Source organism: Gadus morhua, chromosome 16 (genome assembly GCF_902167405.1).
Source record: "Gadus morhua chromosome 16, gadMor3.0, whole genome shotgun sequence".
NCBI classification, from domain to species: domain Eukaryota; kingdom Metazoa; phylum Chordata; class Actinopteri; order Gadiformes; family Gadidae; genus Gadus; species Gadus morhua.
In genome coordinates this window covers 11,226,009-11,238,595 of record NC_044063.1, presented here as the reverse complement: position 1 = coordinate 11,238,595, position 12,587 = coordinate 11,226,009, and the positions used below count along the sequence as shown (strand labels likewise).

The 12,587-nt window shown below is 45.5% G+C and overlaps 2 protein-coding genes across 5 annotated transcripts in view; both read left to right on the top strand.

Annotated features, from left to right (window-relative positions):
• LOC115561229 (schwannomin-interacting protein 1) overlaps positions 1-9,725 on the top strand; it is a 185,426-nt gene extending 175,701 nt beyond the window's left edge. For 2 of the 4 annotated variants that reach the window (XM_030381099.1, XM_030381096.1), the window contains 6 exons: positions 408-526; positions 3,965-4,082; positions 4,707-4,904; positions 7,194-7,317; positions 8,166-8,259; positions 8,422-9,725. In XM_030381099.1, coding sequence (XP_030236959.1) covers positions 408-526; positions 3,965-4,082; positions 4,707-4,904; positions 7,194-7,317; positions 8,166-8,259; positions 8,422-8,473 — 705 coding nt within the window. In that variant the 3' untranslated portion in view covers positions 8,474-9,725. The remainder of the gene's footprint in view (positions 1-407; positions 527-3,964; positions 4,083-4,706; positions 4,905-7,193; positions 7,318-8,165; positions 8,260-8,421) is intronic. The other 2 variants (XM_030381098.1, XM_030381097.1) reach the window with 1 other exon arrangement.
• Positions 9,726-10,403: 678 nt separating this feature from the next.
• il12a (interleukin 12a) lies at positions 10,404-12,587 on the top strand. Its single transcript, XM_030381100.1, has 7 exons — positions 10,404-10,469; positions 10,743-10,891; positions 10,983-11,078; positions 11,513-11,560; positions 11,685-11,828; positions 11,906-11,947; positions 12,229-12,587. Exons 1-7 carry the CDS (start codon positions 10,451-10,453, stop codon positions 12,406-12,408), a joined length of 678 nt encoding a protein of 225 aa, XP_030236960.1. The 5' UTR covers positions 10,404-10,450; the 3' UTR covers positions 12,409-12,587.

Sequence of the window (12,587 nt, the reverse complement as noted above, 5' to 3'; positions counted from 1 at the left end):
GAGCGATTGTTGACGGGGGGGGTATGGAGCAATTTTTTTTTTTTTATTATTATTATTTTTTTTTTGGGCTCTAGGGGGCCCCCTAGTAGTGGCCCGGGGCCCCAGTCAATTTCCTGGTATGCCTAATGGGATGCAGCGCCTCTGTGTGTCTGTGTGTCTCTTTGTGTGTGTGTGTGTGTGTGTGTGTGTGTGTGTGTGTGTGTGTGTGTGTGTGTGTGTGTGTGTGTGTGTGTGTGTGTGTGTGTGTGTGTGTGTGTGTGTGTGTGTGTGTGTGTGTGTGTGTGTGTGTGCTACCTGTGTGTGTGGTGTTTAACTGTCTTGGAATATCTCCCTCGATACGTGTTTCAAGTGAAAGCGATATGAAATCCTTAGTCCTGAACTTGTCTTCCATCTGTTGTGTCCTTCAGGCCCAAAAGAATGAGAGGGAGTCCATCCGACAGAAGCTGGCCCTGGGCAGCTTCTTCGACGATGGCCCGGGCATCTACACCAGCTGCAGCAAGAGCGGCAAACCCAGTCTGTCCTCACGGTAAGAGTGAGCCCCACCCACCACCCCCTTCTCTCCCACCTTGGAACCCCCATAAACACACCAGGAGACCCATGTGACCATGCACTCCCACAGTGGTTGGTTAATAAAGCATGGTATTCAGGGTTGTTGATTTCGTAAGAGGGCCCTGCAACCCACGTGCACGTTGCTCAGAGTTCTTTCGTTTTTTCATTCTTGTCCCTTCTGATCTGGTTTGAGGAACGCGCCGCTATTGAGTAATTGCCTGTAACATTTCAACATTTGGTACCTTTTAAGGACTGATCACATATCAGGAGGTTAGCATCCAGGTTTTCTAAAATGTTTAGTGTTGCAGTGTAGGTATTTAAAGTCTCAAATGTCACTATCGTTAAATAAACCTTTGCCAGGTTTCATCTGAACCTCCCCGGATCCACGCCATGAAATCGATGGCTTCTGTTTCTGATTACTGTATAGCATTGGTTTTCAAACTGTGAGGCGCGCCTCCCCTGGTGGGCGCCAGAGGTCTTCAGGGGAGGAGCGACGTGAGAAAAAATAAAACAGAAAAAGTAACAGAAAAAAACGCGAAGACACAAAGTCAAAAGCTGTGTTCGAAATCGTTCCCTATTCACTCACTTACTATTCCCTATATAATGTTCATGATATAGTGCACTATATAGGGAGCGAACAAACGAGAATTCGGACACTACGCTGAACATTTCTAAACGTAATTTGCGTCAGTAAATGCGCCGGGTATTTGTGTGAGGCAGACAGATGCGCCGACATCATGGCCACAAAGGCGCGGTGAAATTGGTTTTCTATTCGACCGGGGTTGTAACTGTAATAGTGTGACGAAAACCGCACCAATTATCTCCAGGATGGTATTATTTTGCAAAGAAACTAAGACTGACGTTTCACTGGCTTCATCAACTCACCATAATCAGCGAGTCAGGCGAAGATCAGAGAAACCGCGCCGAATATACTTCCTAATGCCATACGGCAGTGGAGTGCTTAGGGACCGTCGAAAAAGTGCAACGTCTTTTTTTTTCAATTCTTAATAACTCACTGGAAATTCATCCTATCAACATCAAACCACTTCTGATGTTTTTATGAACTCGTTTTGTAGTTCCCACTACCCTTTGTTTTAAAGAAAAACCTTTTAATTGTTTTTAAAAAAAAGAAAACAAGTAATCAGTGCATGCAGGGCACTGACCCCCCCCCCCCCTTCGAGTCGCCTAGGGCGCCAAAACGGCCAGCGCAGGCTCTGAGTGCATGTATTGCATCCTTATTTAAGGCTTTCTTTTTAATATGTTGCGTTTTTTGAAGAAGAAGGTAGTCCAATCCTTATTCGCTTTTAACTCACTGTATTTGTTAAAGTAGGCCTATTTCGGTATGGTAACTATGAAACAAAAGGGAGGGAATTGTATCCAACACGTATGAGAGTAATATCGTGCACTACTTCGAGTCCCGGGCTTACACCCGGGCCTCTCGGCGGGGCTACCTGTCAGTTCTGGACTAATCTGAACTCCGCGCTTGTTTCTATCAAGTGGGCATGGCCTATGTGAAGTGGGTGTGGCCGGTGTGTATTGGCTCCGCACTCCTCACCTATCTAAAGGTGCTGCTATCTGTGGCTGGAGTAGTTATTGCAGCTTATGTGTTCGATCCTGCTTCCTAGTGGCTATGTGAGGGTAATGCAGCTTGTGTGTTCGATCCTGCTTCCTAGTGGCTATGTGGGGGCAGCTTATGTGCTTAAAATACGTAACAAATAGCTCACTTGTTTTTATAGATATCAACACCAAAACACTTCTGATGTGTTCATGAACTCATTGTGGAGTTCCCACAACCCTTTGTTTTAAAGAAAAACCTTTTAATTAAAAAAAAAGTATATATATTGCATATATTGCATCCATATTGAAGTCTTTTTTTTAATAGCTCACTTGTTTTTATAGATATCAACACCAAACCAACTCTGATGTGTTTATGAACTCATCAGAAGTGGTTTGGTGTTGATATCTCTAAAAACAAGTGAGCCATTAAAAAAAAGCCTTAAATATGAAATAGCCTAACTATACACAATGATTACGTATGCCTTTTAAAGAAAATTAAAAGGTTTTTCTTTAAAACAAAGGGTTGTGGGAAATCCACAGTGAGTTCATAAACACATCAGAAGGGGTTTGGTGTTGATATCTATAAAAACAAGTGAGCTATTGCAAAATAAAAGCCTTGAATATGAATTAGTGTATGGAATAAGCTCGTTATTGATCAACGGTAGGGCGGGATCCATACCGAGCAGTCCCCAAGCAGATGGGATCAGCCCTCCCACCCTGACGGATCCATATCGACAGCTACAGGGGAGATAGTTAGAGAAGGAGGCCATTGGTGGGTTATCTTAAGTCACCTTAGGTGGCTGATGTCCTTGAGGAACCCGGGAGTGCATTGTTTCTCTTTCGGCTCTGCTGAAGTGTACGATGTCAGCATGACGATGATGATTAGTCACAGGTGAGAATTAAGAGTGGTTTTGCTCGGAGCATTATTTATTGTGAGCGACATTCAAAGTGGTGTTTCTGTCAAATGAATCACAGCATAAGGTTTTCTTGCTGCCACACAGTGAAAACATGTCCTGCTTATCAAGTTATTTATCCCCCACGGTGTCACACCATGTAACCGCACACGCCTAGAACCGTAATACGGGATACTAATGTCTCATGGTCCCTTGAAATCCTCCACAGAATTCTCAGACTTTTCTCCTTGTTAATTGGGAGTGTATTCTACCTTGGTTCTTGCACTGGTGAGCCTGTGACCAGCGGGTGCTGTAGTCTCCGTGGTTGATATTATAAAGCGTTACTTTCACCGTGGTTTACTGAGCAATGAAACCGAAAGAGATAATTTGAGGAATCCCTTAATATTAGGCCCTGCAAGTCTTCCTCGCACACTAGAGGGACCGACGATAATCGTTATGGAGGCGAAGCGAGACGGGATCAGCATCGCTGGCCCCTTCTGTCTCTGACCGCCCAGATCTTTAATAAGCTTCAGGTGGGTCTGAGGACAGGGTAGTGACTGCCTTATACACTGAGGCCTATGTGTTGTGTTTCAAAAAGGTGTGACTTAGGGTTGTTCGAGGAAAATGGTCTGCATAACACCATTGGTGACGTTATTAAGGGCAATTCATATTAAGCTTGAAAGGGCACAGTGGGTGAAACCAAAAAACATGGTTTCAGGTTTTTTCCCCGGGAACCATTTTGAGTAATTAGTGAGTTGTAGGGTCACAATAAAGAGAATGAAAGGTAATTTTCTGAATATTGTTATGTGGCAGGAATGGACTTACAGATTTTTTTTTTGCTAAAAAGTTTCATCATGTTCTCCTCCTTAATACCAAGAAAAGATACTTAGAGCTGTTTGCTGTGCCGTCATGTATGTGATGTTTCTGTCATGTTTGTGTCATGGATGTGTTCCGGTGTGTTGCAGGCTGCAGAGTGGGATGAACCTCCAGATCTGTTTTGTCAACGACAGCGGGAGCGACAAGGACAGCGATGCGGATGACAGCAAGACAGAGACCAGCCTGGACACGCCTCTGTCCCCCATGGTAAAGCCCCCCACCCCTCTCTCTCTCTCTCTCTGTCTCTGACTCTCTATTCAAACCATTACAGTAAGGTTTACTTTATTATCATGAATGATGAAACACTCTTATTTGACAAACATAAGACTCTCTCTCTCCCTCCCTCTCTCTCTCTCTCTCTCTCACTCTCTCTCTCTCTCTCGCTCTCTCTCTCGTTTTCTCTCTCTCTCTTTCCCTCCCCCTCTCTCTCCCCCCGTCTCCCTCTCTCTCTCTCTCTCTCTCTCTCTCTCTCTCTCTCTCTCTCTCTTTCCCTCCCCCCTCTCTCTCCCCCCGTCTCCCTCTCTCTCTCTCTCTCTCTCTCTCTCTCTCTCTCTCTCTCTCTCTCTCTCTCTCTCTCTCTCTCTCTCTCTCTCTCTCTTTCCCTCCCCCCTCTCTCTCCCCCCGTCTCCCTCTCTCTCTCTCTCTCTCTCTCTCTCTCTCTCTCTCTCTCTCTCTCTCTCTCTCTCTCTCTCTCTCTCTCTCTCTCTCTCTATCTCTTTCCCTCCCCCCTCTCCCTCTCCCTCTCTCTCTCTCTCTCTCTCTCTCTCTATCTCTTTCCCTCCCCCCTCTCCCTCTCCCTCTCTCTCTCTCTCTCTCTCTCTCTCTCTCTAGTCCAAGCAGAGCTCGTCCTACTCAGACCGTGACACCACCGAGGAGGACTCGGAGTCCCTGGATGACATGGACTTTGTGGGTCGGCAGAAAAAGCTGCAGGCGGAGGCCAAGCTTGCCCTGGCCATGGCCAAGCCCATGGCCAAGATGCAGGTGGAGGTGGAGAAGCAGAACCGCAAGAAGTCCCCCGTGGCAGACCTGGTCAGTAGACCCAGAGTGGTCGCTAAACAGTGAAAGAGCAAACTAGCGAACTACCAAACTAGCATACTAGCGCACTAGTGAACTAGTGAATCTCCAAGTCCTTCCCTTCTTCAGAGAGCTACAGCGATTTTATCTAAAAGACCTGGATGAAAAGATCTGCTAAGGTTTGACCTACTAATGTATAAGGGGGTCCCTGACAGCTCGAAGGGACTGAGGCTGTGTGTGTGGACAGTGTGGACCACTCCCCCACTGCTCAAACCCCCTCGGTTTAAACGAGGACAGAAGACCCTGTTGATTCATATTTAATCATTTTACATACGTTCCAGTGCACCTTTACCACAGCTTAGACACACACACGCACACAGCATACAGACACACACACAGAGACACACACATAAACACAACCCAAATGCGCCCACATAGGCTAACGGCGGAGGAGGGGGGGGGCTTTACTTATTCAGGGCCTGTCTATAATTCATGCCAGAGAGCACTGAGCAGTGAGCATGGTGTTTGAGATGCAGCAGTGCTCAGAAGACATCTGCATCACACAGGGTCCAGAGCAAGGCTGCATTAAGGAGCCCTAACCCTAACCCTGGCCGTAGATGTCTTTGAAAGCACAGCGCTGACCTGGACTAGAGGACATTCAGCAGCACAGAGTGGGGATTTCAACTGGCAACCTGGATTCCCCATCCCTCATTGTTTACTGTGGCTACAGGCATACTCATGAGCCAGTGTGACCCTCTTTAGTGTCGAAATCGAGGCATACATGTATGGTGTGTGTGTGTGTGTGAGTGTCTGTGTATGTGTGTGTGTCTGTGGGTCTGTGTGTGTGTGTGTGTGTGTGTGTGTGTGTGTGTGTGTGTGTGTGTGTGTGTGTGTGTGTGTGTGTGTGTGTGTGTGTGTGTGTGTGTGTGTGTGTGTGTGTGTGTGTGTGTGTGTGTGTGTGTGTGTGTGGGGGTGGGTGGTCGAAAGCAAAGAGAACTGAGAGAGAGAAGATGAGAGAGAACACTCACGAGTCAAGTACTCTTCCTCATTCTGCTCTCCCTCTGTGTGTACTGTGGCCGTAGCTGTATGACCGTCTTTAGTTCAGAAATCATGGCTAGACAGCTGAGAGAGAGAGAGAGAGAGAGAGAGGGAGAGAGAGAGAGAGAATACTATCGTATTCTTCCTCATTCTGCAGAACTTCTGCAGTCACAACCGCAGTCTTCTGCAGTGGGGGGGTGAAGGCGCCTGGGAAACACTCATCAAATGTCACTCTCTCTCTCTCTCTCTTTCTCTCTGAACTATGCCATAATGCACTAACATTTGATGCATGCCGTGTCGTCAAATACTGAGAGCCTCTGATGATCTGAAAGTGAAAGAGAGAGTAAAGTGCCAGTACGGAAGTGCCCCACTACATACACACACACACACACACACACACACACACACACACACAGAAACGGCGAGAGAGAAAGTCCGCTTTCTATGACTGTTTGAGGTTGAGAGAGGGGAGCGCATGGGGAGGGGGTGGTGCTGACATTCCACAACTTCACGAGACGTCTGAATCAAAGGAACTTATTAAAAAAAGTGAACAAATGTGCACTCTTTACGGCCCATCTACAGGCCTAAATGTTATCCCTAAATGTGTTTGTGGGATCTGTGTCAACACATATTGAACTCATATTTTTGATTGAATGCCTAATCATTGGGTGTTATTTGAAACAAAGGTAACACTTCTTTAGACAATACTGCCCCCTGCTGTTGACATTGCAGAATTGCTGGGAATGGTCTTATTTACCTAGTGGCAAGTGAACTGAAGTGACCTTCAGTTCCATAACCCTGCTAGCGTTGAGAACCAGGATGGTCAACAAGCGAGGCATACATGTATGTAGTTGGTGTGTTTGTGTGTGTGTGTGTGTGTGTGTGTGTGTGTGTGTGTGTGTGTGTGTGTGTGTGTGTGTGTGTGTGTGTGTGTGTGTGTGTGTGTGTGTGTGTGTGTGTGTGTGTGTGTGAGTTGCAGAGTGAGGACAACTGAGAGAGAGAGAGAGAGAGAGAGAGAGAGAGAGAGAGAGAGAGAGAGAGAGAGAGAGAGAGAGGGGGGAGAGGGAGATAGAGAGGGCAAGTGAGAGGGAGAGAAGATGAGAGACCTTACTGAGAGTAAATCGTTCTCCCTCTTTCTTGTAGTCCAGAGTTACCTCCCTCAGTGGGTGGATGCAGCTAGTCACTGGCAGCCAGGCGTTGTCTGTGGAGACCCACTCTGACCCCTCTAACTATGCCCTTGTTCGCTTCCTGTGTGTTTCCCCGCAGCTTCCTCACATGCCACACATCAGCGAGTGTCTAATGAAGAGGAGCCTGAAGCCCACCGACCTGAGAGACATGACCCTGGGCCAGCTGCAGGTCATCGTCAACGACCTGCACTCCCAGATAGAGAGTGTGTACCACACACACACACACACACAGACATACACGCACACACACACACACAAACACACATACACAACATAATGCTTCTATCTACCCACACACACACAAACACACACACACACACACACACACACACACACACACATAGTTTCACCATTTTCATACACTGACTTTCCTCGCATCCGAATAAGTATCGATATTCTAAGTCGGTTTCTCTCTAGCGATTAGTTTGTCTTTAAAAATGCCTGGAAACTCCCTGGACAAATATACATTCCATTTTTATAACTAATGAAATGTATATTTTAAGGTTACGGCTTAGCTCAGGAGGTAGAGCAGTTGTCTTGTAACCGAAATGTTGCTACTTCGATCCCCAGCTCCTCCTAGCTGAGTGTTGATGTGTCCCTGAGCAAGACACTTAACCCTAACTGCTCCTGGCGAGCTGGCTGTCGCCTTGCATGGTTGACCCTGCCGTCGGTGTGTCAATGTGTGTATTAACCGATGTAAGTCGCTTTGGATAAAAGCGTCTGCTAAATGCCCTAATTGTAATCAACTCAGACTTTTCTAATCACTTTAATGAAACTAAAAAACATCTGAGGAATAGGGATTTGTCATTGGTGCAGTTTATTAATGTTGTCCTGTTTGTTTTCTTTAATTTCTTGGTTTACTGTTCCATGTTCCAGCCACGCATTTCTTAATAAAGAGATTAATATCAGATATAATTAAAACCCTCCTTGCGTGTTTCAAGCGTGTTTTTCTTTATTTTCTGTGCAGAGTGTCAACGCTCCAACAGGGTCTGCATGTTGGAGCGGAGTGTGTGTACATGTGTTGACCTGTGTGTCTTTCTCTCTCTGTAAGGTCTGAATGAAGAGCTGGTGCAGCTGCTGCTGATTCGGGACGAACTGCACATGGAGCAAGACGCCATGTTGGTGGACATCGAGGACCTGACCAGGTGACGCCAGAGCTTACCGAGCACGACGTACACCAAACCACATTGTTTACATCGCGACGCCTCACGGTGTCTGAATCCGTGTGGCTGAGGTTTAACCTAACTTTAACTTAACTTCACTTAACTTGAGGTTTAATGTTTATTTTGTGTTCCGCTGTTTTCCAGGCATGCCGAGAGCCAACAGAAACACATGGCGGAGAAGACACCTTCCAAATAAAAAAAGACCCCCCTCCCCGCTCTCGGGCGGCGGGCCCCGAGCCAGACCCAGGCCCCTGCCCTCGGACCGCGGACCCCGAGCCAGACGCAGGCACCTGCCTCAACCCTTGTACAAACCACACATGTTCCGCACCGTCATCTCTCCCTGTCCGTCCATCAGAACCTGTGTCTCCTCATCCGACGGTTACAGCTCCCGCTGCCCTCCCCCATCCCTCTCCCTCTCCCTCACTCTCTCTCTCCCTCCCTCCCTCCCTCCATCCCTCCCCCTCTCCCTCCCTTCCTCCCTCCGTCTCCCCAATGTCTGCCGTTCCCTTCACCCCACTGAATGTGGCCACACAGCACAGAGGAACGCCCACCCCCCTGTCGTCTGCTTCTGTGGTTTATCCCACCGCTTAGGGCAAAGGAGCACTTCCTGCTTCCTGGGAGACAGAGGGAGACGGATTGTGTGTTGTCATGGACACCATGCCAAGCTTTCTGTGCAGTGAACGGCCTTGCTTTGCTAAGTTTCTTTTTAACTTTCTACATTCGCCACTAAATTATAACTGTCGATTGCAACAAAAAAATGTGGGGAAAAAAATAAAACGAATAGTAAAACATTAAGTAGAAAGTTATGAGAGAAAAAATAAACATTGTATAAAAACTATGAAAAACTAATGTCTTCAGACCATTATAAGTTGGACGGTAATTTTAAAGTATTTCAAAGTCAACCTCTTTTTATTCTGCACAAATGGTAGTTTTCAACTGAAAAAAAAATATTTGAAGGTGCTAAAAGAGTGGTAAGAAAAGATGCTTGAGTCGTAGCTTTTGGTAATATGTTCACTCTAATTGCTCTTCAACATTTTGTGAATGTTGATTTTCTGACACAAGTCATTTTAAATGAATAAGCGTGTTAATATCATTTTCATTATATTGTATTCAGAATCTTTATTTGAGGAAAGAAATGTTTATGTACAGTTATGTAAAATAAAGAATAAAACTTTGTTTCATATACGGCGTGCTCTGTGGTGAAATATGTTGTGCGTGCGTTCGACAACACTGACCCTTGTTCAAACAAGGATCAGCTCTCTGTTGATGATCAAGACCATCAGCCATAAGTGTGTGTGGTACAGTGAGACATTCTTCACAATGACTCACCGCTGCCTCTCTCACTGTATTGGCCACAATGTTTTTACTGATCGTTTCTCTCTTCCTTTTTCTGCCTGTAACTCTCTTCTTCTATGCATTGCTCATATTAAAAAAACTCAATATTCAAATAGCTTCCAGTGGAAACTCCTGTCCAAGTGCATCTCAGTGTTGACTTGAAAAGTGAGATTCCTTTGGGGACAGCCCTGTGTTGGTTTAGGAGTATCATCTCAATGAATGGTCATTGCAGAGAAAGAAGAACGCTTAATTATCATCCATCTTGGGGGATTTCCTCAATGGTCTTTGTATCAGTACATGATTAGGGCACTGTTTCACATTTCTGATTAGTTTACTAGTCAGCCCAATGAGCAAAACCAAATCAGTGTTAAAGTTACAATTCATGAATACACATGAATCAACACCTTGTTGCCTCTTCCCCCTGGGATGGGAAGCAGTGCACCCTTTTATTTATTCCCACATGCCTACAATAAAAATGCAAAATGCATTGAACCTACACAAAAATACCACATGGGGATACACAAAACGGTCAAAGTAAATCTAGGGCCTAACGTTACACAAAACGCTATCTAGCCTTTTTTTGTTAAAAAAGTAAGCTATATATGATAACTTAAGCGATTGGTCCACAAGGTGGTCCCGCCTACCGTACGTTCCGGCCCTTGGATCTCTTACTACTCTTCTCTGGCCGCCCCCGATATGCACATGAGGAAATAACCTTCGTGACGCGGCTATAGGATGGCCAAAAACTGGAATTCCCGGACAGTGTCTATAAAAACTATAAGATGGCCCATCATGATACCAACTGTTTTACACACAGCGATCTCTTCTATTCAACGTGATGGCAAAATTAACTTCGTGTAAGAAAACCAAAGCATAATTGACCTACCACTATGCAGACGCTCCTATTGCTGCTTATCAATACTTATTATTAGTCGTTACTTTCTTTAGAATTGACCGTCCACGGTTTGGTTATGCTCTTGCAATTGAAGTGGTTGTAAAAGCTTCTATAGCCTACCATGGCGTGTCCGTTTTGTGCATTCACTGTGAATGATTAGCCTTAAGAATTGTTTGAATGTTTAATGATTTGTATTGTTTGTCTTTGTTTACCATCCATCTCCCCCACCCATCAGACATCGTCAGCTGGGTGCTGCTGTTGACCGCGTGTTTGCGCCTGTCCGCTGGCGGGCCGGTTCCGTGCTGCAGAATGCCCGCGAACACCTCTCTCTGCAAGTCCCACTCGTTGGAACTCCTGCAGCACATCAGAACGCTCCTGGCCGATGTGGGTACCGTGGGCACCACTGAGAGACCAGTCATATCGATGCTAAACGTTTAGGAATAGTTGACTAAGTCTCGTCGCTCGTTCCCTGCAGGAGGTTCTGTTCAGCAGTATTCGGTGCCCTGAGCGGGAGGTGGAGGTGACCACCAGCACGGACACGGCGTCCGTTTGCGCGCCCTCTCATGAACAGGTATACGAGTGTTTATATTCCCAGCTCATGTACTTAAGGAAAAAGTTATGATTTGGAAGAGTGCGTGTGGGGAGGGGCCCTCTCTCCAAACACACGCTTCAAAACCATCACTGTGGGGTTACAGTACCATTTACATTTAGGGCATTTAGCAGACACATTTATCAAAAGCGACTTGCATAAGAACATTTGTCAGAATAAAGAAAAACAATATAGGGCCTAGGCCTATCACTGTCAGTAGAGTAGCCTAATGATGTTCATAGAACCAAGTGGCAAGAACTCAAAATTAGGTTAATCCATTCCCCGTATGCAACCAAGATAGCTATATAAGATGCTACACAGTGCTAATTAAATGTTTAAGTGCCAGGACGTAGGCTACATCATACGTTGTAGGCCTACGTTAAAACATTTTTTGACTGTAAACCTTTTTCTGGCAGGGTTCACGTTGCCTCACACCAACGGATATACCTACTCCTTTCAACAAGGTAAAACAATACATCTAAAAACTACTATATCGGACCTTCAATCTTTTCACTCGTTTGCTCATGTGGAAGGAGTCTTCTCGTGGGTCATCTGATGGGGGGTCGTCTCATTGGTCTGTCTCCACAGAATAAATGTCTGGGCAACATTGCGACAGACCTGGACCACTATGCCAAGGTTCTGCAGTCCTACCTCGACATAAACCACCAATGGAACCCCAAGGAGAAAGCCATACTCGAACCGATGATTGGGGAGATCAAGGGGTTGCGTGAGGTGGGTCTTCTTGGTTCTCAGGTAGATTCTCAAAACATTTTGAATTTCTTTCTGATCTGTTCCTCTGGTTTTTACAGCACTGCTCCCTGGACAACATACCCGTGGACACATCCCGAGAGGTATCGTCTATATTCTTTCTTTTTATTGTGATTACTGAGCCACCAATACATTGAAAAAAAACATTTCCCATGGGTTCCCACGACTGAATGCCTCTTTATGACCACCTCTGTTTGTCTTCTTCTTCTTCTTCTTCTTCTTCTTCTTCTTCTTCTTCTTCTTCTTCTTCTTCTTCTTCTTCTTCTTCTTCTTCTTCTTCTTCTTCTTCTTCTTCTTCTTCTTCTTCTTCTTCTTCTTCTTCTTCTTCTTCTTCTTCTTCTACTACTTCATCTTCTTCTTCCAGGTTCACTTCCCTCTGACGTGGCAAAATAAGTCATTCGATGACAGGAAGAGACTGTGTGGGGTGATGCATGGCTTCTATATCCGGGCCATCACCATCAACCGGGCTTTAGGCTACATTTCTTCAGGTGACCACTGTAGACAAGTCAACGATTCAAGGAAAACCACCATTCCGACCAACTGATTCCGGCATCGTCATAAAATAATAATGACTAGGGTTTTTTTATTTTATTTTATAACCAAGCTCAGTACAGGGCAAAAGGCCTACGCATATGTTACGTTAAACAGTTTACAGTTTAAATAACTGTAGACCCATAGATGTGTACTCATGTATGTCATCATTTTCGAAGTATTTATTTATTT

Bases quoted from the DNA above. Each gene is read 5' to 3' on its own strand.
- il12a (XM_030381100.1), top strand. The intron at 11,079-11,512 runs GTATACGAGTGT...TTTTTCTGGCAG, and splicing joins GCGCGCCCTCTCATGAACAG to GGTTCACGTTGCCTCACACC. The intron at 11,561-11,684 runs GTAAAACAATAC...CTGTCTCCACAG, and splicing joins TACCTACTCCTTTCAACAAG to AATAAATGTCTGGGCAACAT.